This window comes from Passer montanus, unplaced genomic scaffold, assembly GCF_014805655.1.
Source record: "Passer montanus isolate IOZ18808 unplaced genomic scaffold, ASM1480565v1 scaffold86, whole genome shotgun sequence".
NCBI classification, from domain to species: domain Eukaryota; kingdom Metazoa; phylum Chordata; class Aves; order Passeriformes; family Passeridae; genus Passer; species Passer montanus.
In genome coordinates, this window is record NW_024373923.1 from 784,663 (window position 1) to 806,988 (window position 22,326).

General features: G+C 50.2%; 1 protein-coding gene across 1 annotated transcript; it reads right to left on the reverse strand.

The window, feature by feature from the left end:
* Window positions 1-1,093: 1,093 nt before the first annotated feature.
* PSTPIP2 (proline-serine-threonine phosphatase interacting protein 2) lies at window positions 1,094-21,294 on the reverse strand. Its single transcript, XM_039733333.1, has 15 exons — window positions 21,239-21,294; window positions 13,986-14,086; window positions 12,310-12,387; window positions 11,410-11,444; window positions 9,852-9,958; window positions 9,107-9,169; window positions 8,204-8,302; window positions 7,909-7,954; window positions 7,427-7,506; window positions 5,565-5,663; window positions 4,964-5,060; window positions 4,586-4,667; window positions 3,895-3,929; window positions 3,531-3,588; window positions 1,094-3,014 (listed from the first exon to the last, which is right to left on the reverse strand). Exons 1-14 carry the CDS (start codon window positions 21,269-21,271, stop codon window positions 3,539-3,541), a joined length of 1,005 nt encoding a protein of 334 aa, XP_039589267.1. The 5' UTR covers window positions 21,272-21,294; the 3' UTR covers window positions 1,094-3,014; window positions 3,531-3,538.
* Window positions 21,295-22,326: the final 1,032 nt, after the last annotated feature.

Below are 22,326 nucleotides of genomic sequence, written 5' to 3' on the forward strand. Positions count from 1 at the left end.
GGGCACTGTGGGGACCCCTCAGGCCATCCCCAGGTGAGTGGGATCTGCTGTAGGGACGCAGAAGCCAGCCTTAGGGACACACAGATTGTCCATAGGGACTGACAGAGGCTCCATGGATGAGCAGGGTCCCCTGTAGGGACCCAGAGATCATCCACAGGGACATACAGACCATCCATGGGGACACAGGGACTGCCCAGAGGGACTCACAGAGAGTCTTCAGTGAGCCAGAGACTGCCGCAGGGACTCAAGGACCATCCACAGGGGCAGCCCAAGCTCCTGCCACAGGGAATGTGGGATGAGAAGCCGAGCCCCCAGGCGAGGATGGGGAGTGTAAGGCCACTTCTGTCTGCCCCAGGTGTGAGACACCTCCAGCACGGCAGGAATGCTGGCTCAGCCCCAGACCAGGAACTGGTGTCCCTCAGAGCCCTGTCCTGGCACCCAGCCATCCCCAGGGAGCCACAGCTGGAGCAGGGATGACTTCTCCCCCTGCCCAGAGCTCAGTGGCACTGTGCTGCACACATCACAGTCCCGTTAATGGCCTTGAACAGGCACTGCTCTCTCCCTGGGACCTCTACTTAGGGCTTGGGAAGTCCTTGTGTTACTAGAGTAACCTGGAATTTGTAGTATCGACGGGAAAGGTAAACTGTTTGTGGGTGTAAGGGGAAACCTTTCCCAGCACCCCAGATTTGGGATTACTTCTGTGCTTTCAGTAAATGTGCAAGTTTTAGCCTCACTGGGCACCTCTGCGCCCAGAAAAGCCAAACAGCATCTATTGTGCTCAGTCAGTGGAAAAATCCCAGAAAAGAAACCATGCAAGTTTCTGCAGAGCAGACACTCCCAGGGCAAACAGCCCTGCATGGTCTGCAGCTCATGGCTAATGACAAGCACTTCTCATGCTGTTCTCTTTTGGAGTTTTTTCTCCCACTGCCGGGTTGCTATTGAGCAAGGACTGAAATAAAGGATGTGGTCTTGTGGGTTTCCATCCAGGAGAGACTAGGATGCTTTGCATGCATCCCAAACCCATCCCCCACAGAAACTGAACATGACAACTTTAAAAAGAACACATATCCAGAACACACGACTCAAAACTTATTTTTTAAAACATACATTTATAGAACTAAGACTACAGCAGGCTCCTTCAGAAGAGTATTTGTATCCTTGGTCTTTCAGAAATAAATAGGATAGCTGATTCCTTGCCATGTGCACTCTGCACAGCTCACGGTGAGGCAGCAGGGCAGATGTTAGAGCTCATTGCCATCTTCCCCACACAAATAAATCCAGTAAAACCCCCAAGCACCGGTGGGCTGAGGCACATGCTGAAGCCACGCAGATTCAACTTGAAAAACATCATAAAAACATCAAATCCTGTTGCTCCAGGTCAGTGACCTGGCACCAGGTTTAGACAGGTAAACTGTGTGTTTATCCCCATGTCCTGTGTCCCTGTATCCAGTGAAATAAGGCAGCGAGGACAAGTGAAGCAGCACTGCACACAGGGACATCAGAGAGACCAGCAGCCCCGAGGCATGTAAGCTTCTAATCAAAACCATAATCATATCTATATATGTGGTAACAACAAGGGCAGGAACTTTCAGGAGAAGTGGTCAGAAAAACAAGTTTCATGGCTTCAGTAGTAGATAGGTTTGTTTCCAGTGGTGCATAGTCAGAACAAGTCCAGAGTTTAGAGAATCACAGAAGTTAATTAAATGATAGAACCAGAGAATCCCAGGATGGTTTGGGTTGGGAGGGACCTTAAAGACCACCTAGTTCTGATGCCTTAGGATTTTAGCTTTTATATTGTTTATATATTTGTAATCCTGCAATTCTTTAGCGCATAGCCCTAAACTCCACATGGAGTGTTAACTAAAGCTTTCCCATTTTGGTCAGACAAAGCAATTCCTCTCTAGGCCTGGGAATCAAGGACATCTCACTTCTCAGGCCCTGAGATATGTAAACAAAAGTGAGTTGGGCGGAGCAAACTTGGGGTAAATTTCTTCATTACCTGAAGCTGTAATGGGAAGATTAACCCTCAATATGCAAATAGACCAAACTTACAAAAATATGAAAACCTGTGATCCATTTTTCTGGGTGTAGACCCTAGTGGGGCTTTGTACTTTTTATACCTGAAGACCCTTCAATAAATACAACTTTTTATTCCCTTAATTTTGTCTGGCCTCTGTTTTTAGGTAGTCCCAAAAAGGCATCAGTTCCAACTCCCTGCTATGGGCAGGGTCACCTTCCACTAGACCAGGTGGCTCCAAGCCCCATCCAGCCCAATCTCCAGAGCTTACCAGGGACAACCTGATAAACCTAAAAGCCCACAAGACCCTCAGTGGCTGGAAGAGTTGAAGAAATTCCTTCAGATCCTTCCTGGGACCTCTCAGCAGGTTGGATGTGACACAGCCCCTCCCTGGGTAGATGCAAATCAGCTTCCACTTAAGCCTGGAGCACACAGCTAAGCCAGATACATGGTGCAACTGCTGGTGCCCCTCTAAGTAAAATTTCTGAGAGATTTGAGTAAAATTTGACCTAAATGACAAGTTTAATCCCCACTAAATAAAAGACTTCAGGTATAGGCAAGACCCCTTAGGAACAGGCAAAACCTGAGATCTGAGGGGGATGCACATAGCTTGGACACAAGCCAGTGTGCCCAAAGCATCGTGCAGCACTCCTCTCAGCACATACAACTTCTTAGTTACACAGAGAGTGGGAGGCCCCAGACTTTCTAGATGGCTACACTTTAGAAGAACTTCAAATCAAAACCTTCTTCCGACACAGGTCACCGCTGTGTCTGGTCCTTCTCCTCCTCTGAGTGTGAAGATCCATCCAAGGAGTTTGCTGATCAAAGGCGTAGGTTTTTAGTAAGCGCTTTCTGAATGTACAAACAATTATCAGAGTCCTCAAATATTCTCTCTTGAAAAGCAGAAGCACTTCAGCTGTATGTGTCTGGGAATAACTGAAAACACCATCTCTGCCACGCTGGTCAGACCAACAGTGTCTTCTGCCTTCTGGAAAACCTAGACAACATGATCAACAGTGTCTAAACCACAGCTACAGCTCAGACAAGAGGTGGGAGGGCTGTCAGGAGCTTCACTTCTAATTAGTCACCTCAAAATGTCATTCCTTAACCAATGGCCTTTCTTTCTCCACTGTCCCTCCTCCGTGTAGCTTCATCTCCTATTAAATCCTTTCTTACAGAATGCCAGAATGGTTTGGGCTGGAATGGACCATCAGGACCATCTAATTTCAATCCCCCTGCCACGGGAAAGGACATCCTCCACTATCCCAGATTGCTCCAAGCCCCATCCAACCTGGCCTGGAACACTTCCAGGGATGGGGCAGCCACAGCTTGTCTGGGCAGCCTGTGCCAGGGCCTCACTACCCTCACAGGGAAGAATTTCTCCCTTCTAGCTGATCTAATCTACCGTCTTTTAGAATAAACCATTCCCCCTTGTCATTTTACTATCTGCCCAGGTAAAAAATTCCTCCCCCTCTTTCTTTTAAGCCTCATTTCACCAAAAGTGGGTACTCACTGTGACTGTTAGAAATGTACCAAGCTGTAGCCATCAACTGTGGCATAATCAGGCTCCCCTGAAACACAGAGCACAGAAAATCCCCTCAGGTTTCCCATGAGAAGTGCTCATTATGTGTGACTAAACAGAGCAGAAGCACCACACACTGGCCATCCATGTTGAAGGGGTGGGATGCAAGAGTGAATGAGGCTCAAGCTAGGCTGGGAGAGCTGGGAAGGGTGCATTTGGAGAAGAGAAGGCTCCAAGGAGACCTTAGAGTTCCTTCCAGTGCCTAAAGGGGGTCCAAGGGAGCTGGAAAGGGACTTTGAGCAAGGGCTGAAGTGACAGCTCCCATGGCCAGAAAGCCCATGGAGCAGTAACTCACCTGGTGCACTGGTCGGGGTGGGCAGAGGTCCCCTCCTGCACAGAAGGAAACACAGAGCTGAGGATCTGCATGGCTAAAGGACTCCCTCTGCCCTGTTCTGCATCACCCAGCCTGGGCTTTATGGAGACCTGACAAGGCAAGTCATGGTGGGCCCACCACCCACAGCCCACTTGGCAAACACGGGAATTGAACCTGACACGGTGGGGAAGAGGGAAAAATAACCAGAAAACACTGACTCAGGGAAAAATTGACAAGTGAGCCTCAGGGCATGTCTTTGTACGTGCCTTTGCCCAGAGTGAGACATCAGGAAGCCGTAATTGGACGTGACTCCTCTCTCAGCGTGGCAGCCAAAGTGACAATTCATCCTTAGCATGAGTCTTGGCCTCAGTCATCATCTTGCCCCTGACAGAAAAACCCTTCACCGTGTCCCCCTTGCCCAGCTTCTGTCCCACGAGAGTGAATCCAGCTCTGCAGTTCCTCCCTCCACCACAAATGCTTTTAACTCTCCTCAGATCTCCTCCTGTAATCTGTCTTGGTGACAGATCTCACCAAGAGCCACGCAAGCAAATATTTTCCTCCAGTACCCTTAAGTTCAGCTTCCAATAGACTGAAAGGAATAAAATATGCCTGCTTTTGGGGAGCAAGCATCATTTGCAGTAACAATTGCAGTTGTACATGTTACACACCTTACCTTGATATAGGTACGGGAGCTGGACTTCTTGCAGGAGTCACATTTCTCTGGGCATTATAGTAGTTTTCATAAACAACAGGAGCTAGGAAAAGTTGACAGTAGTGAAGTACAAGTCTCTTACAGGCATAAAATACTTGCTATACCAACATTCAGCTGTCTTTCCCCTCTCTGAGAAAATGGCTGATCAGGAAACTAAGAAACTATGGGACTATGACCTCCAGGGGCTGTCAAAAGTGGCAGAGACTAGTGTTGCAAGGCAGTGAATGAAATGCAAAATGAGTGTTTTCTGCACACAAAATGATGCTGACCAGAGCAGCCAGCTCCATGAGGAGTACACAGCAGTCAGCACTACTTTCTGAGATTCTACTAAGCTCTTACCTGGAGCCAAACTTCCAGTTTTGCGTAAATTTACGAAAAAATCAACATCCTTCTCAATGCTGCACATTTCTAAACTCTTGCGGATTTCCTCATATTTCTGCAAAAGGGAAATAAAGTGCATTTGTATACATCAGGTCAAAAAAACATGGCTTTTCCCCTTTGCTTACCACACACAGGGTGAAAGCCCAGTACTCACACAAGCTTCAACATCAGGGGAATCACAAAATCCCAGAATACTTTGGATTGGAAAGGAAATTTGAAGCCCATCCCATTCCATCCCCTGCCATAGGCAGGGACATCTTCCACTAGATCATGTTGCTCCAAACCCCATCCAGCCTGGCCTTGGACATTTCCAGGGATCCAGGGGCAGCCACACTTTCCCTGGGCACCCTGTCCCAGGGCCTCACCACCCTCCAAAAAAGTGGAAACCCCAGAGGAAACCTCATTTGCAAGAGTTTTGGCCAATCCTTCTGCTTGCCCACTCGTGCTGGTGTCTGTGGTCAATCAAGGGGCAACTCAGCTGTAACACAGCTTAGTGCACAGGAAAACAAACTGGGCTTTGCTTTCTACACAGAAAAATGAAGGTTTTCAGTCGAGGTACCTCATCATTCTGGACACAGCCCAGGGAGAGCTGGTTGACATGGAGCCAGAGGGCATTACGGAAATAGTTGATCCGCTCGCACTCCTGAGTCTCAAAGAACTGAAACAAAACAGACAAAACTGTCCATAACATCTTCAAAACGAGGGCAAATCTCTTTTGTACTGATTGTTTCTCACCCCCACGTGCCACAACAAAACTAACTGCCAGGAGCAGCTGGTGCTGGTCTTCTGCAGGAAGCAAGGAAACCGTGAGTCCTCTGACTTGTCCAGAGGATAAATAATCCCTCTATGCAGCCAGGTAATTCAAAGGTGCGTACTAAGCTTGGCAAATCTGCAAGACTAATGGGGAGGGGACCACCCAGCACATTTCTGCCTCTGGGGAGACCAAGCCAGCTTCCTCAAGGCAGTACAAGTTCCCACGGTATCCTGTGCTCCTGCGGTCCCAGCCTACTTCCCTTACTGAGGCACCCTTAAACCCCAGAATCATTTAGATTGGAAAAGCCCTCTAAGATCATCGTATCCCACCGTTACTCCTGCACTGCCAAGGCCACCACTAACACACTTCTCCAGATGCCACATGTACCTGGGTTTTTTTTAACATTTCCATGTTCCAAATGTGGAGCAATAAAAAAAAAAAAGGCACTGTGATGTATGAAAACAGAGGTGTTTAGCCTTCTTGCTCTTTCCTACACAGTCCTTTTCCAAGCAGGTTTGAACCCTTTTGAAATCTGCTGTCTGGTACACCTCAATTTCACAAGTTTTTACATGTTTCTGTGAACACCCACACTTGTTATCACTTATGACCTTTGCAACACACGGAGAGGAAAACTTCCACATCATCCATCTGCAAAAATGAAACTGCTACTTTCCACTCCCCAGCACAGAATCATTAGGGTTGGAAAAGCTGTCTAAGAACATTGACTCCAACCACTAAGACAGCACTGCCAAGCCCCACTAAACTGTGTCCCCATCCTAGAGGCTTCCAGAGAAGACACCAAAAGCACATCAGCACAGAGACACCCATGCACACACACAAAACAGACAGAAAATTCAGTTCAAAAGGGAAAATTGGAAGAGCAGCCTGAAGACAGGTAACTTGGAAAGGATCAGCACAGCTGGGAATGGGAAAGCTGGTTGCAAGCCTGAATCAGATCTGGGATAAAATCTGTCTTTGCAGTCTCTGTCCACCTCTCGGTCACAGATCACAGGCCAGCAGCAGAGCAGCTGCTCAGCCCTCTTGCTAACAGTCTGGAATTCCCCAGTGTGTGCTGGAAATCCCTGCTGGTCCACTTCCCTGTGAGGCAGTCTGCTTCAGGCTGATACACCCACTCAGAGGGGTTCCCACACCACTGCATGGTCTGTGGGACACAAGGTGAAGAGCTCTTGGCACAGTGTGCAACTGGAGATGGCTTCACCCGCATCCCCAGCCACCACCAGCCCCTGCTGAAAAGTCATGCAGAGCTTCAGACAGTCTTCTGAGCAACAAAGGTGGTGTTGAGGCTCCAGGACATACTAGGCTGGGGTCACTGAGTATACAGAGGTGACCACAGCTGCTCAAGATGATAGCCATGCCACACTCACACCCATGCACACACACAAAATGTCACTACCTTGACTCTGTCAATTTTAGAAGTAGTGGAAAAATAAAAATAATAAAATAAGAGCAGAAACCTTGAAGCAGTGCGGCCTTGAATCCAGAAGCCATGCTTGAAACATACACACAGGGTTAGCTGCAATACATCCTGCTGCTTCACTGCCAGGGGAATACAAATCCAGGAACCAGGAAATCTGTACTGTCCCTGCAGCCAGGATTGCAAACCCAGAGGATCACACTGCCATGGGGAGGTGTTTAGGGGCATTTACCTCACAAGCTTTGATGTGCTCATTCTGCCACTCATCCCGGATCTTCTCCATGGTGGTCACACTCTGCTGGTAACTCCTGTCTGTGAGACAAATCATGTTTTGGCTGAAGGTGTCGCTGCCCATGGCAGTGGGGTTGGAATGAGACGACCTTTAAGGTCCCTGCCAACCCAGACAATTTTATGATTCTGTGATTACATGATTAACATTCATTAAAAAAATCCTTTCACTAGAAGATAATTCTAGGGCTGGGAAAAAGGCTGAAAAGGGTGGGGGATCAGGGATAAAAAGCAGAAGGACATGGCTTTGGTGGGACCATGCAGGCTCCTCCGGGGATGTTGCCCACTGCTGCTGTCTTGGGCGTGTGTTCCTGAGGGGTCATGCCTGACGCAAGAGCTGGAGCTCACCAACGAGCCACACCACGGCTTCACATCACCCTGACCCTGACTCTCCTCACCCTCCCAACACGGCATTTCCACACTCACCAGTGTCCTCCAGTGCTGATTTCGTCTGAGCCAGCTTCAGGAACAGCTGCCAAAAACAGGAGAGACAAGGAGGGTGAAGAGGAGGCTGTGTGCGTCACCAACGGCACCGCATCCCCACAGCACCAGCCTCCCTGTGTCACCCCAAAACCCAGAGCTGGGACAAGAGCCGTGGGGCACGAGAGCTGCAAGCAAAGACATCCCTTTCCCTCCCCTTACCACTTCCCTGGGTGAACGCCTCCCCATACCCCCCTTACACCGTGGCCACCCACTTCCCTGGGTGAACACCTCCCCATACCTTCTCCTGCTGCTTCTGCGTGACCAGGTTGGCGTTGCGGTGCACGGCCTGCTCCGCCTCATCCTTGTCCCGGCAGCGCTGCTCGTACAGACGCTTGGCCTAGGACAGACACACCTCAGGGAAAAGCTCAGCCTGCGAGGCACCAGGGAATGGCACAAAAGGTGCCCTGCAGCTTGGGAAAAGCCTTGCAAGGCAGGCTGCTCTTGGATTGGGGTGAAAAGATTCTGGCAAACAAGGGCAGGTCCAGGGAAGGGCTGGGGAACAGGCAGGAGCACAGGTTTGATGAGAAGCAGCTGAGGGAGCTGGGAAAGGGGCTCAGCCTGGAGAAAAGAGGCTCAGAGGGGACCTTGTGGCTCTGCACAGCTCCTGACAGGAGGGGGCAGCCAGATGGGGGTTGGGCTCTGCTCCCAGGGAACAAGAGACAAGAGGAGAGGAAGTGGCCCCAAGTTGCATCAGAGGAGGTTTAGACTAGATATTCAGAGAAACTTCTTCACAGAAAGGGTTTACATGCCCTGGAACAGGCTGCCCAGGGCAGTGGTGCAGTCACCATGCATGGAAGCGCTCAAAAAAGTTGGCAAGTGGCACTTGGGGAGCTGGGTTAGTGGTGGGCTTGGCAGTGCTGGGCAAATGGTTGGACTCAAGCATCTTAGAGGCTTTTCCAACCTGAATAATTCTCTGGTTCTAAACCATTTGTATCCAACCTTGCAAGGCTACCACTAGCCTTGTCTTTGGCATGCTCTTCACTGTTTCTGAGCATACCCTGCCCACCATTCACATAGACACAGCATCAATAGTCACAGCAGAGGAGAAACCCCTCTCATTTAAGCCTGTCCCAGTGCTCTCTATGTGTGTGAGGAGCAGCATTGATCCAAATGGCAAGAAACAGCAGCACATTTGCTTTACCTCCATGGTCTTCTTGTACTGAAGATTCCTGTTTTTGTGAATGGCCTCCATTATCAGCTCTATCTGTGAAGACAACAGACCTGGGGTCAACACATCACTGACCATCAAAGGTCCAGGACAAACTCTGTGGCTTACAAGAGGAAGAGCCACCGACGACACTGAGATGTGTTTAAAGACCTTCATCCACCCAAATCATCTTCACAAAACTCAGCTTTTGTGCTTCTGCCTAAGCCTTGAATTGTAGGCAATTGTAGCCTCTGTGTATGCAAAGGAGTTCTACAAACTAAATCCTAGCAATATATAGTACTGTACCATCTCCACAGACTCTGGCAAAACCGGGAAGCCCACTCCACTCTGCTAGGTCCAAACCAGTCTCTGGTTCTAGCAGTTTTCCCTGGTTTTCCAGACAAAGAAATCTCAAGCCAGAAGTTAAAAGGCTTGGCCATTTTAGCAGCCTCTTTGGAGATCATACAGCATCAAGAACAAATGTTTTAAAAACATTCCAGTGTTGTGGATAGCCCCAAAACACAGACAGAGATGTGGAAGTGAGAAGAAGGAAGTTGGAGGTTACTACACAACACAACACAGTTACAACACATAGGAAAGAGTTCAGTACTTCCCAGCAGCATGGGCACTGGGGGTGTGGCAGGGGCTGGGAAATGGCATGAGACAGCACCAGGATCAGCCCCTTGCTGGGGCAGGATCAGCACCCTGCAGGAAGGCAGGTCCTCCCGTGGTGCCTGACCTTCTTCCGATGCAGCTTTTGCTTTTCCCTGAAATCCTCCATCTTCTTTGCTTCCTCCCGAAGGGTTTGCGCCAGCTGGATGTGACCTTGTCCCACATTGTCTATCTCTGCAAAGAGAAAACAAATTCATTATTTATATATATATATATATATTCCTAAAGAGGCTGTTTCTCAAGTCAGCTTAGAGCACACCACACACCCCCTTTCACAGACGTGAAAAAGCTCCAGCTTGTTTGAAGCAGCCTCCAAGCATTGCTCACCAAAGTAAGGATCAGTCCTGCTGGGACCTGCTCCCCAATTTGAGAAAACTCTCCCAATCATGCAGGTAAATCTAGGCATGTTTCAACACATTGCATTGCCCCAGGCCAGCAGGCAGCAACGTGGGGCAAAATGAAGGCTAAAACAAGCTCAGGGTCCTCTTGCTGAAGGCAAGCAGCCACACTGTGAAACATCACCCCAGGATCCACCAAGGGAGCAGAGCTAAATGACAGCTCCTGATTCAACCCCCAAGGCTGCTCCAAACCCACAGCTGTGAATTGTCAGCAGTGATGAGGGCAGAGCCCTGTTAGAGAGGTCCACAGGGGCAGCAAAGAAACCTGGATCAGGCAAGGGATGGACTGGGCACAGGACAGCAGAGTGCTCAGCCTCCAGGTGCTGTCTGATGGTACCACAGCAGGATGTGACACATAACAACATACAGTGGCCAAAGCACCATCTTTTAGATGCTCCTTAGAATCACACACTCATTTAGGATGGAAAAGCCCTCTTAAGATCCTCAAGTTCAACCATTCCCCCAGCACTGCCAAGGCCACCACTGACCCATGTCCCCAGGTGCCACATCCAGACATCTTTTATATCCCTCCAGGGATGAAAACTCCCCCACTGCCCTGGGAAACCTGTGCCAGGGCTGAACAACTCTGTCCATGGGAAAATTTTCCTAAGATCCAATTTAAACTTCCCCTGGCCCAGCCTGAGGCCGTTCCCTCTGCTCCTGTCCCTGCTCCCTGGGAGCAGAGCCCGACCCCCCAGCTGTCCCCTCCTGGCAGGAGCTGTGCAGAGCCACAAGGTCCCCCCTGAGCCTCCTTTGCTCCAGGCTCAGCCCCTTCCCAGCTCCCTCAGCCTCTCCTGGGGCTCCAGCCCTGTTCCCTGCCCTGGACACGCTCCAGCCCCTCAGTGTCTCTCTTGTCCTGAGGGCTCAGAGCTGCCCCCAGGTTTGAGGTATGAGTTACAGCGTGTTTGTGAAGAGAACAAGCCTGTCCAACAAACTCCAGATGAGCTTCTCATGCACAGCCTCCTATGCATAACATAAACATGCCCTCTGAGCTGCAGCCAGACCTGAAAGCCCAAGAGATCCCAAAATTATGCCCTGTGGGTCTCCTGTCCCACACATGTCCTGGCTCTCTTCGTCCCAAGCCTCACACACTGGGATGCACCAGGCCAGCAGTACAGCCTTTGCCTGGCCTCAGCACTGCACAGCTTTAGAGATTTCTCTGCTACTTTCTTCCCAAGCAATTGCCTTCAGGCTTTAGTGTCCTGGCAAACACAAATAATTACTTACGTTGCTTGAAAACATCGAGGGATCTCTTCAGCGTGCTGAAAAACACAGGCAGGGCATTAAAAGGGGTGGAGAAGCAGAGTCAGGCACAGGCATCAGCAGAGCACCTCTTCCAAAACAGAGCTCACTCAACAATGGCCAAAGAACCTCAAAACACATTTGTTTACCCTTTTAGCAACTCCAGCTTTTTCCCTCTCAGCAGGTGTAACACAGTTCACTTGGTGTGACACCCCCTCTACATCTTTCTGAACACTGGATGCTATTAAAAATTCAGAGTTTCATGTTTCCAGCAACCTCCTAAAACCATCATTTGGAACAGATAAACAATTTCAACATGGTGTATTTGCCAGTGGTTGGAAAAATAGGGAGCTTTTCTTCCTATTAATACTGCACAGTAAAGATGGCAGAAATGTTTTAAGTGACACCTTAATATGCAACTGTAAGTAAATGACCAGGGCATGTATAAAGTGCAGAAATAAAGGAGGAAGCAGAAGGCACTGAGGGCCACTTGGGAAATGGAGCAAGCTGTGGTGGCCACAGCATGCTGGGCTCTAAAGATGTGCATGGTTTGAGTCAAGGAAGTACCTGTACTTCCCTCTGGCTACAAAACCTGTCCAGAGATAACCCAAGGTCTCACGACCCCCAGCTTTCTGCTCACCCACCAGCCCATGCCCCCCTGAGCATCTAACAGTGCTTTGGTTCATCTGTGACTAAGGGGAACTTGGTGGGCTCCAGCTCAAAGCCAATTGGAACCCAGCTGGGCACTGCTCATTCATGAGAATGATTTCAGCTCATCTTCTGAATGTCTCAATCTCGTTTCAATTCTGTTTTGTCTCACAGCTTTCTTCCTCCTCTTCCTCCTTCACTGCTTCAGGGACACCCATAAAAGCAACCTGAACTTACTTCAGCTCTGTCTGCCCACAGGGCTTCTTCTTTGACAAGTTAATGAGCTCCTTGCCATATTTTTCTTCTATAATTGCTCTGTTGGGAAAAGAGAGACATCAAATAATAATCAATTGGTTTGGGTTGTAAGGGACCTGAAAGCTCATCCAGTTCTACCCTCTGCCATGGGCAAGAACACCTTCCACTATGCCAGGGTACCCCAAGCCCCATCCAAGCTGGCCTTGGGCACTGCCAGGATGGGGCAGCCAAAGCTGCTCTGGAAAACCTGTGCCAGAGAGGTTCCCACCACACTCACAGCCAGGAAACCCTTCCCAATATCCCATCTAGCCCTGCCCTCAATGTGTGGCAATAAGTATTCTCTGTACCTGGCACTAATCCTTAGGGAGAGCACCTGAAAAAAAGACCAGATCTTGTGAGGGACATAATTAACATCTCTGAGAGACTGTATTATCTCCCCTTCTTGGAAGAAAGGAAGGAGGAAAAGAGGTCCTGTGTTGCAGTGTAAGAATAACCATTTTTTTGCAGCTGCTTTGAAATCACTGCAGACAATCAGGACCGGAATTGCTTGGTCAAATGTAGTTCTCTCCATGTGGCCAGCAGAAAGGAACAAGTACTGCTAGAGGCTGCCATTAGATCATCTACTGGATAAAACAAATAACTTTCTAAAATGCCTTAACTACTAACACAGATGGAGACCCTTTGTGGTTGATTTCTGGAGTTTGGCAATGAAATTCACCTACCTTAACTCTAAAAACTCCAGAAGCTAATAGGGAAATTGAAAAAAAAAAGTATTATAGATTGATTTTTTTTTTTATATATATATATACCTAGCAACATTCCCATGAACACTCTTTGAGACAAAACATCCAGCAGGAACATTTTCCATAGCTGGAAGTGTGTAACAGCCATGCTGGACAACTGGGCCAAGTCCTGGCAAATCCAGGCCCAGGCTCTGAACTCCTCCTGGCCAGACATTTCAGTGGCAACCTACACCTCCTTCAAGACCAAAGAGGGCACAGGGTGTAGAGGAGGCTTTTGGCACTCTGCATTGTCACTGATGAGTGGGACTTGGTTCTCAGGGTCCACTTCCTCGTGTGGAAGGTCCAAATTTTCCTGGAACGTGGGATTACAGCCTGAACAGATGTAGGTGCATTAGACACTTTCAAGTGCAGCTCTCCTCCTGTTCATCCCTATTTTGTTTGTTCCAGGATGCTCTGTACTGAGTTGTGCAGCCAGAGGTTGGTTTTCTCCAGCTGTCATTACCAAAATGACATTAATTCAGTGTACAGTTCTACAATGCTCTTCATATTCAGCCACTGATAACAAATAAAAAAGGCCAGATAAAGGTAAAATACATGGCCAGACCATCACCAGCCACAGAACCTCTGCTTATGTCATCTGCTCTGATTAATAATGGCAGTACCTAACCTAACTTCTTAACACTGTTCTGTGGGGTGTGGAGAGACAAAGACAGGACAAAGCCATGGCTCTCCTAGGCCAAGATCTTCTAACCTGACCTTCTGCAAGGCAAACAGCAAGGTGAACTTCATGGGACAGCCTTTTAACATCAGTCAAGCACGGCAGAAATCAAACTGGGAATGCCAGGAGTGGGAATAGTGCCACAGCACCACTCCCAAGCTCAACCCAACCCAAAGCTGTCCGAGGCTGCTCCCTACCTTTCCTTCAGAAAGTCTTCAAACTCTTTGCAGTTCTTCCTGCCATCATTCAGATGCTGAATGATGCTGTCGTAGCCAACTGTGCTGGTCAGATCCGTGCTCTGGAAACACAGGAACAGGAGTCATGTCCTTGCCAGTGCAGTCCATGGCTGCTGCCACCTCCTGAGGCATTGGCGCAGCCACGGCTCAGTGGGAGCAAGCATGCAAGTGCCAGTTTATGAAATAAAATATTTCATTTTAGGGGTGGCATTGACTCCAGAATGAGAACAATGGTGGCAATTTGGGACAAGGCACATCTATGCCACCCACACTTGCCATAGATTCTGAAGGGTCATTTTCTTCCAAATTATTCCTTAAAAACATATATTGTATGGATGCATGTAGAAAAAAAAAAAGAGAAAATGATGCAGTAATGATGTAGGCTGACTTACTCTACCCCATTCTTTCCCCATTCCTATGCCTGGCTGCAGAAAAAGGAGCAATAGTAGAAGCAGGTATGAAACTCAGCAATAGGAAACAAAAGCCACAAAAGTTATCAAGAAACCTGAAGAGGATAGTGGCAGGATGGAGAGATTCAGGAAATGGTTCAAAGGCAGGACGAGAGTATGCAGAGATCTGGCATAACAATGTGGGCAGCAGAAGAGGGGATTTCTCAAGAATTTGTTCCTGGTGCAATAAAGGAGAAGAAACAGGGCTGGTTAATTAAGTGGAATTCCCTATTCAAGTACTTGACTGTCAGTGACCAGAAAGCAAGAAGTGAAGAGGAGATGTGGTGGAGTGGGACAGACAGAAAATCCACAGGTATCCCAGATCAGCTTTGCATGGGAAGACAGAACTGTAGAGCAGGACCTAAGCAGAAACCAAACTTCCTTTACAAAGTAGAGATGTCCCTCCAAAACGAGGTTAGTACTGATAAAACCACAACCAGCTCTCAGGTTGTTCCAACCAGCTCTGTGAAAAGGGAACACTGCACTGAGCCAGGCTCCATCTCATTTGCAGAACACAGGAACAGCCTCCCTTGAATTCCTGTGCCCACTTTCAAAGGAGACAAAATGGATGCAAAGCACAGCTGCTGGCCACTGCAAGCCAGGCAGGAGGGAGGGTCAGAGCCCCATCACTGCACATCCAGGGGCACCCAGAGGCTCCTGCATCCTGCTCTGCTGCCTGGCACACTTGGGCTCTCTGTGCCAGGCAGAAGGGTCAAGGGGAAACAGAATCACACAATTGTTTAAGTTGGAAAAACCCTCTGAGATCATTGAGTCTAAATGTTCCCCAGCACTGCCAAACCATTCACCTAGCCACATCCCTGAGTGCCACATTTATATAGCTTTTAAATTCCTCCATGTGAATTTTCCACAGGAGGAACTCCCTGCCCAGATGGAGCTGGGTGGGGCTCTATGGTCAAATCAGGCTTTGCAGAAACCTTCTGGGCAGGTTTGGCACAGAAAGAGTCAAAAGAACCAGCATGGCTGGGGGTGTTCAGCTGGAAAAGGCTCCAGAGCCCCTGCCAGGGGCTCCAGGAGAGCTGCCCAGGCACTGGGGACAAGGCCTGCAGGGACAGCACACAGGCCATGGCTGCCACTGCCAGAGGGCAGGCACAGATGTTGGGATGTTGGGCAGGAATTGGTGGCTGGGAGGGTGGGCAGGCCCTGGCCCAGGGTGCCCAGAGCAGCTGTGGCTGCCCCTGGATCCCTGGCAGTGCCCAAGGCCAGGCTGGATGGGGCTTGGAGCAGCCTGGGATGGTGGAAGGTGTCCCCTTCCTGATCTGCTGTCTGGATTTGCACACAATGGACTCAATAATGAGAAGGAATTTGTGTGCTGCTTGTGATGTTTTGGGGTTTGGTTACACTTTCAGCCAAAAGCAGGGCTAAAATGTTCTGCCAGGGGTGTGAAAGCACGTCATGATCCTGCCTGAGTCACAGCCAGCTGCTGAGCTTGACACTTCCATCTCCTACCCCACTTTACATGGAAAACCCCTGCAGACACACACCCTGTGAAGAAAATGACAGTGGAGAAATGTTTCAATTAGAAAAATCCTCTAAGATTGTTAAGTCCAACCACCCCCCAGCATTGCTCACCCCACCACTGACCCATCTCCCCAGGTGCCACATCCGCATGGCTTTTAAATCCCTCCAGGGATCAGGACTCCACCATTGCCCTGGACAGCCTGTTTCTAGGATTAATAACCCTTGCCATGAAAAAATTTTCCTAATACCCAATCCAAACATCATTTTACACAACCTGAGGCCGTTCCCTCTGCTCCTGTCCCTGTTCCCTGGGAGCAGAGCCCGACCCCCCGGCTGTCCCCTCCTGGCAGGAGCTGTGCAGAGCCACAAGGTCCCCCCTGAGCCTCCTTTGCTCCAGGCTCAGCCCCTTCCCAGCTCCCTCAGCCTCTCCTGGGGCTCCAGCCCCTTCCCAGCCCCGTTCCCTGCCCTGGACACGCTCCAGCCCCTCAGTGTCTCTTGTCCTGAGGGCCCAGAGCTGTCCCAGCACTGGAGGTGCCTCAGCAGGGCCAGCACAGGGACGGGCCCTGCCCTGGGGCTGTGTCACAGCCCCTGGCACCAGCACCCCCAGGGCCTTTCCCAAAGGGCCCTTTCCAGCCCCTCTGCCCAGCCTGGAGCTGCAGGGTGACCCAAGTGCAAGATCTGGCACTTGCTCTTGCTGCCCCTCACACCTCAGCCCCTGGATCCTGCCTGTCCAGATCCCTCTGCAGAGCCCTCCTGCCCTCCACCTGTCTGTCCCAACCTTCCCAAACTGAAAGGTTTGGAGCACTGCACATGTTCATGGACCACCTCTTGAAGGATCTATATTTATTCCAAGCTCTCCGTGTCTTTCCTCAGCCTTGTGCACTTAGAGAAATGCACCAGAAAATGGTACTATTTTAGTAGTCGGAAGCACTGTGCAACTGTAGCTGGCTGTGCTGTCTTTGCTCAGTCAGTGCAGCCTCAAAAATCCAGCAGAAGTTACTGAGACAAAGAGAAGTGCTTTATGCTGGTCCTGCAGGGAGCAGGGTGAGGAGAGGCTGCAGCTCCTCTCCACCCCACAGCCAGGAGGGTACAACAGGACAGGCAAAACTCACTGCAGAGAGGAAAAGGCCTCGCTGCAAATCCACCCACCTGGGACCAGCATCCTGCAGAAAGCAGCTTTTTGATTAGTAATTTTCCATTTGATTAGAAATTTTCCATTTTCCTTCCCCTACGCCAGCACCTTCCCTGCTCGTCCCAGAGACACCAAAAGCAATGGATTGCTCTGCCTTGATGCAATTTCTTCTTCCCACAAATCCCACCTTGTTCCTTTGAAACAACGACCTGGGGGTTTCACAATGCCTCTGCTAAGCTCCACCAAGCCAGTACCCATTTAGAGAAGGACAAGCAGGGGGAAGGGGAAGTGAAACAGCCACCATCAGTCAGCAGCCAGGGAATAAACCCAGGAACACAGGGCTGCATCGCCCCAGCCATGGATTATTTTAGCAGCATCGCTAAAAACACTGCAGGGAACACAGCACTGCCTCATTGAAGGCAAAATTACCAAAATTTCACTCTCCAAGCTGCAACCTGTTTAGCCCACAGATCAGAATTAGAGGGGTTCTTAGCATTACTGTAATTTCTATTTTTACCATATGGTTTTAGAACACCAAAGTGCACTGACGAGACCCAAGGCTGTTGGGTTACCAGAAATATGTGTGAGAACAAGCTTGTGGAAAACAAGGCATGTACAAAGACAGTGAAAAAAAGTGAAAGAAAAGACCTCACAAAGTGAAAGAAGAAGAGCAGATAGCAAAAACAAATGAAAACAAAATGTCAGGCTTTCCGAATTCGTGCCAGTCACTACAGGCAGGAGAAGGGCAAACAAACGAGTTTTGGGGTATTTTTGTTTTTGCACAGCTCCCTCACAGGCCTATGGGAGTGAGTGACATCAATTCATGCCAGTCACTACAGGCAGGACAAGGGCAAACAAACACGAGTTTTGGGGTATTTTTGGTTTTGCACAGCTCCCTCACAGGCCTATGGGAGTGAGTGACATGGGAGTGCATGCAGGGCAAAAAATGTTCAGCTTCAGGCATGTCTGGACTTCAGCCCCTGAGCAAGCAGAAGCTGCAGTGGGGTGCCAGGGAGCAAACATCCTTACTCAAGAAAATTCATCATCTTGTATTGAGACCCGGGAGCACAAGCAAACTTCAGTGCAGTGAGCCAAGTGAGCCTGTGTTTTCCTGACAGAGCTCATCAGGAATATCACACCATCAGCTCCAGCAGGGAACAGGAGCAGTGCAGAGGCAGACACAGCACCCACTGAAGGAACCAGAACTGCTGGGGTTTAAAACGAAATCAATCCCCAGGGGAGGCTGGAAGCACAGAGCAAAGGCTGGGCTGCAGCTTAGCCTCCAGCACAGAATCCAAGAATGGTTTGGGTTGAAAGGGACCTTAAACCTCACCCCATTCCACCCCCTGCCATGGGCAAGGACACCTTCCACTATCCCAGGCTGCTCCAAGCCCTGTCCAGCCTATCCTGGGACACTTCCAGGGATTCAGGGGCAGCCACAGCTGCTCTGGGCACCCTGTGCCAGGGCCTGCCCACCTTCAGCCTTACAATCCTGTCCCCACAAAGAAATCTGGAGGTCATCAATCACAACCAGTCACGTTTCAAAGCTGGGAGATCCAATACCAAAACTGGCCTAGGTTCTGAGAGTTTGCTCATTTTTTAGACTTTGTCCCATCAGTTCTTCCCCTGGAGCACTCCCAAAATCTCCTCCTTCTCATCAGGCTTCCTAACCACCAAGAAATTGGCTCCCACAAGAATAACATGCACTTTTCACAGTATTTAGGGATTCTGCAGATAGAATGGGACGATGAGTTAATTTGGGGGGGGAGGGGGGGGAAAGACGTGTACATTTTGTTGGACCAGGAGATTTGAAGCTGAGCCACTGAACCATCATCACTAAAGAACAGCATGTGGCAGCATCTGCCACCTGCCCACGATTGTGCAGCAATGGCCCTCTTGGTCTCACCTTGTCTGGCAGGTGAAGAACCTACAGATAACAAAAATTGTGCCTCACCAAGCTCTATGTAATGACAGGACAAGGAATTATTATTTTAAACAAAAAGATGGGAGATTCATATTAAATACAGGGAAGGAATTGTTTAGATTGTTTATGACTGAGGGTATTAAAACACTGGCACAGCTTACCTACACAAGCCACACCATCCCTAGAAGCATTCCAGGCCAGGCTGGACAGGGCATAAAACAAGCTGGTGTCGTGGAAGGTGTCCCTGTCCATAGCAGGGTGGTGGACTAGATGGTTTCTTAGGTCTTTCCCAACCCAAACTGCTCAATGCTTGTATGATTCTAAGAAATCACTTGCTTCAGCAAAGACTTCTCCTTCTATTTTTGCCTTACGCAAAGCAATCTAAGAGGAAAATTGCAGGAGGAAGTGCTTGCCCACTCACAGCACTCAGCAGCAGGTGGAAGCTGGATGTGCAGCCCTTCACACTTCATCTTGATTTGTTTTTTTCCCTTCCTATCCTTACTCACCCCTCCTCCCCAGCCCTCACAGCTGATGCACAGTCACCAGTACGTGGTGTGGCAGCTGCTTGGGGTGGTACCTGCCTTTTCCATGGGCCCAGTGACCACAGAAGGGCCTCAGTCTCTCCACTGAGTCACATCCATCACGCTCCCATCCAACCTCAGTCAAGGGGCTTGGAGCACACAGGCTTCAGAAAGGACAAAGCCCAGGAAAATCCCTGGCAGCACCAGTGGTTTGGGGCTCGGCAAGAACCAGGGATTATTCAGAAAGTAGCCGTGTTTGCAGTAGAAGTGATCAAGCAGGAGTGAGTGCCCCATGAAACACCCCACATCCTCCTTGTCTTGGGAGCTGGAGGCTGCTCCTGTCCTGGTGTTTCCTCCCACTGAGCCCCCTCCTCCAAGATCCTCCTTCAAAAAGCACCACACCACTGCTGGAGAGGAACAAACCAGGCAGAAACAGCCGAAGTCAGCCCTGCGGTGAGAAGCTCTTCTTCAATCCCATGTGCCACTGAGGCACAACAAACCCTGCCTACTCAGCCTTGCTGGCATCACAGTTGTTCCTCCAGCCCAGGCGGTGCTGCCACCACCACCCTCAAAACCTCCCCTCTGCACGTCTGCAAAGCACAGGGAGCACTGTGGAAAACTGGTGTGCAGCAAATAGCTGGGAAGCAGCTGCCAGATGCAAAGTTGGCTTTATTCTCCACAACAGGTTTGACACCTGTGTGGGATTTGAGTATTTGACAACACTATGCCAGTTAACTCGTTAATGATGCTGGGCGAGGCTCTGCACTTTCTCCTCAACACTCAGGAGCCCCAAACCTGGTGCCAGCTCTTCCTGGGGCCTGTGCTTCTCTCCCACGTCCTACAAGATGGGAGATGCTCCCAGGCAACATCTGGGAAACCCCAAGCACCATTCACAGATGAAGATTTTCAGCCCCAAAAGACCAAACTGGGTAACTTACTTCCTGGTCACCAATACCTAGAATGAAGGTCCACCACAAGAGGAACAGAATAGCCACAGAGTTTAAGCTTTGCAGCAGATATGTGGGTTTCCTGCACTTCTCCTTTTATAAAAGCATAATTCAGACTGAAAGGAATAAATTGTGGTTTTCCCTGAACTGTGGGTTTTCCTCCATGGCTCAACAGCTGGCAGCAGCACCACACCAAGTGGATTGCTCCTAGTCCAGGATTAGTCCAGGATTAGAAAGAGAACATTTTTCGCCATGGTGTCTTCAAGTAGTTCACAGATGGGAAATTAATGGTATCAAACCCTTCAGCCTGGCACTGACTTCCTCCAGCAAGGTGGCAGCCACTTGCTGGGATTATTTTGGCTGCATGGAGCCGGCTGTAAAGCCACAACTCTCAAGACATGCATGGTGGGCAGTGCCTGCTGGGGATCACAGAATCCCAGAATGGTTTGGGTTGGAAGGGACCTTAAAGCACATTTCATTCCACGGGCAGGGACACCTTCCACTAGCCAAGGTTGCTCCTAAGCCCCATCCAACCTGGCCTTAGACACTTCCAGGGATCCAGGGGCAGCCACAGCTTCTCTGGGCACCCTGTGCCAGTGTTCTACCGACCCAGAGCATTCAGCAAAGTCACCCCACGACCACAACCGCTGGCTTTGGAGCCAACTCTAACCAGACACCAGTGATCCCTCCACCCCGAGCTGCGCCCCATGATTCCGTCTGGCTCTGTCCCCCCTGTCCCGCTCCCGCCGTGCTCCCACTCACCCAGAAGTTGTCCCTGAACCGCGCCTCCCGCATCCTGCTGCCGCCGCCGCCGCGCTCCGCCGCTGCTGCCCGGCCCGCCCGGCCCGGCCCGCCCCGCGGAGTCCCCTCCCACGCACGGTGCTCCCGCCCCGGGATGCCCGCGGCTGGAGGAGCGGGACGGGCTGCGGCAGGCGGGTGGGAGCGGCGGGAAGGCGGCTCGGCAGCAGCAGCCGCGGGACGGAGCCAGCGGGAGCAGCTCGGCCGGCGGCGGCACAGCCGGGCCCACGGCACCTGCAGCACCCTGCCCGCCCGGCTCAGGGCTTCGGGAATGCTTTGGGAAGGTTTCACGGAATCACAGAATTGTTTAAAGTGCCCACCAAGGTCATCGAGTCCAGTCATTCGCCCAGCACCCATGCACACCCATGTCCCACGCATCCACATGCACAGGACGTTTCAATCCAAGGATGAGGACTTCACCACTGTGATTAATCCAAGAATGAGAACTTCACCACTGTGAAGCCTGTCCGAGGACAGGAAAACTCTCCAGGCCAAGAAACTTATGTAATATCCAGTCAAAAACTATCCTGGCACAGCTGCAGGCTGGTGCCTGTCCTGTTCCCTGGGAGCAGAGCCCGACTCTCCTCCAGGCTGTCCCCTCCTGTCGGGAGCTGTGCAGAGCCACAAGGTCCCCCCTGAGCCTCCTTTTCTCAGGCTGAGCCCTTTCCCAGCCATTCCTGAACACACACAACCCTCCTTCACCACACACATCCCGTGTCACACAGTTTATTAGGGGCCATTGCCAGACACAAGGCACTCCATGAGGGAGCTCTGAGCAACACTTGGAAAATATGAAAGCAAAGATGGGACACTATGTACTGAAATGCCTCAGTCACATCCACCACACTCAACTGCTGCCTCTGCTTGAACACAGGGACAGCTAAAACACTCCAGTAGTGTAAAAAAAGGCATTGTCAACTTACAGAAGTAAGTCTGCTCAATTGTAAGCTGAGGCTGATTTAGGCAGACTAACCCTGTGTGTAGCCTCCTGACACAAGAGCACAAACCATGGCCATGAATCCATACCAACAAGTACCTAAATGGGCTCCAAA

Excerpts from the sequence above, each read along its gene's own strand:
- PSTPIP2 (XM_039733333.1), bottom strand. The coding sequence starts at position 21,271 with ATGCGGGAGGCGCGGTTCAGGGACAACTTCTGG. Across the intron at positions 9,170-9,851 it reads AAAAGCTGCATCGGAAGAAG|ATAGAGCTGATAATGGAGGC; the intron begins GTCAGGCACCAC and ends TTGTCTTCACAG. Across the intron at positions 3,589-3,894 it reads CACCCCGACCAGTGCACCAG|GGGAGCCTGATTATGCCACA; the intron begins GTGAGTTACTGC and ends TCTGTGTTTCAG.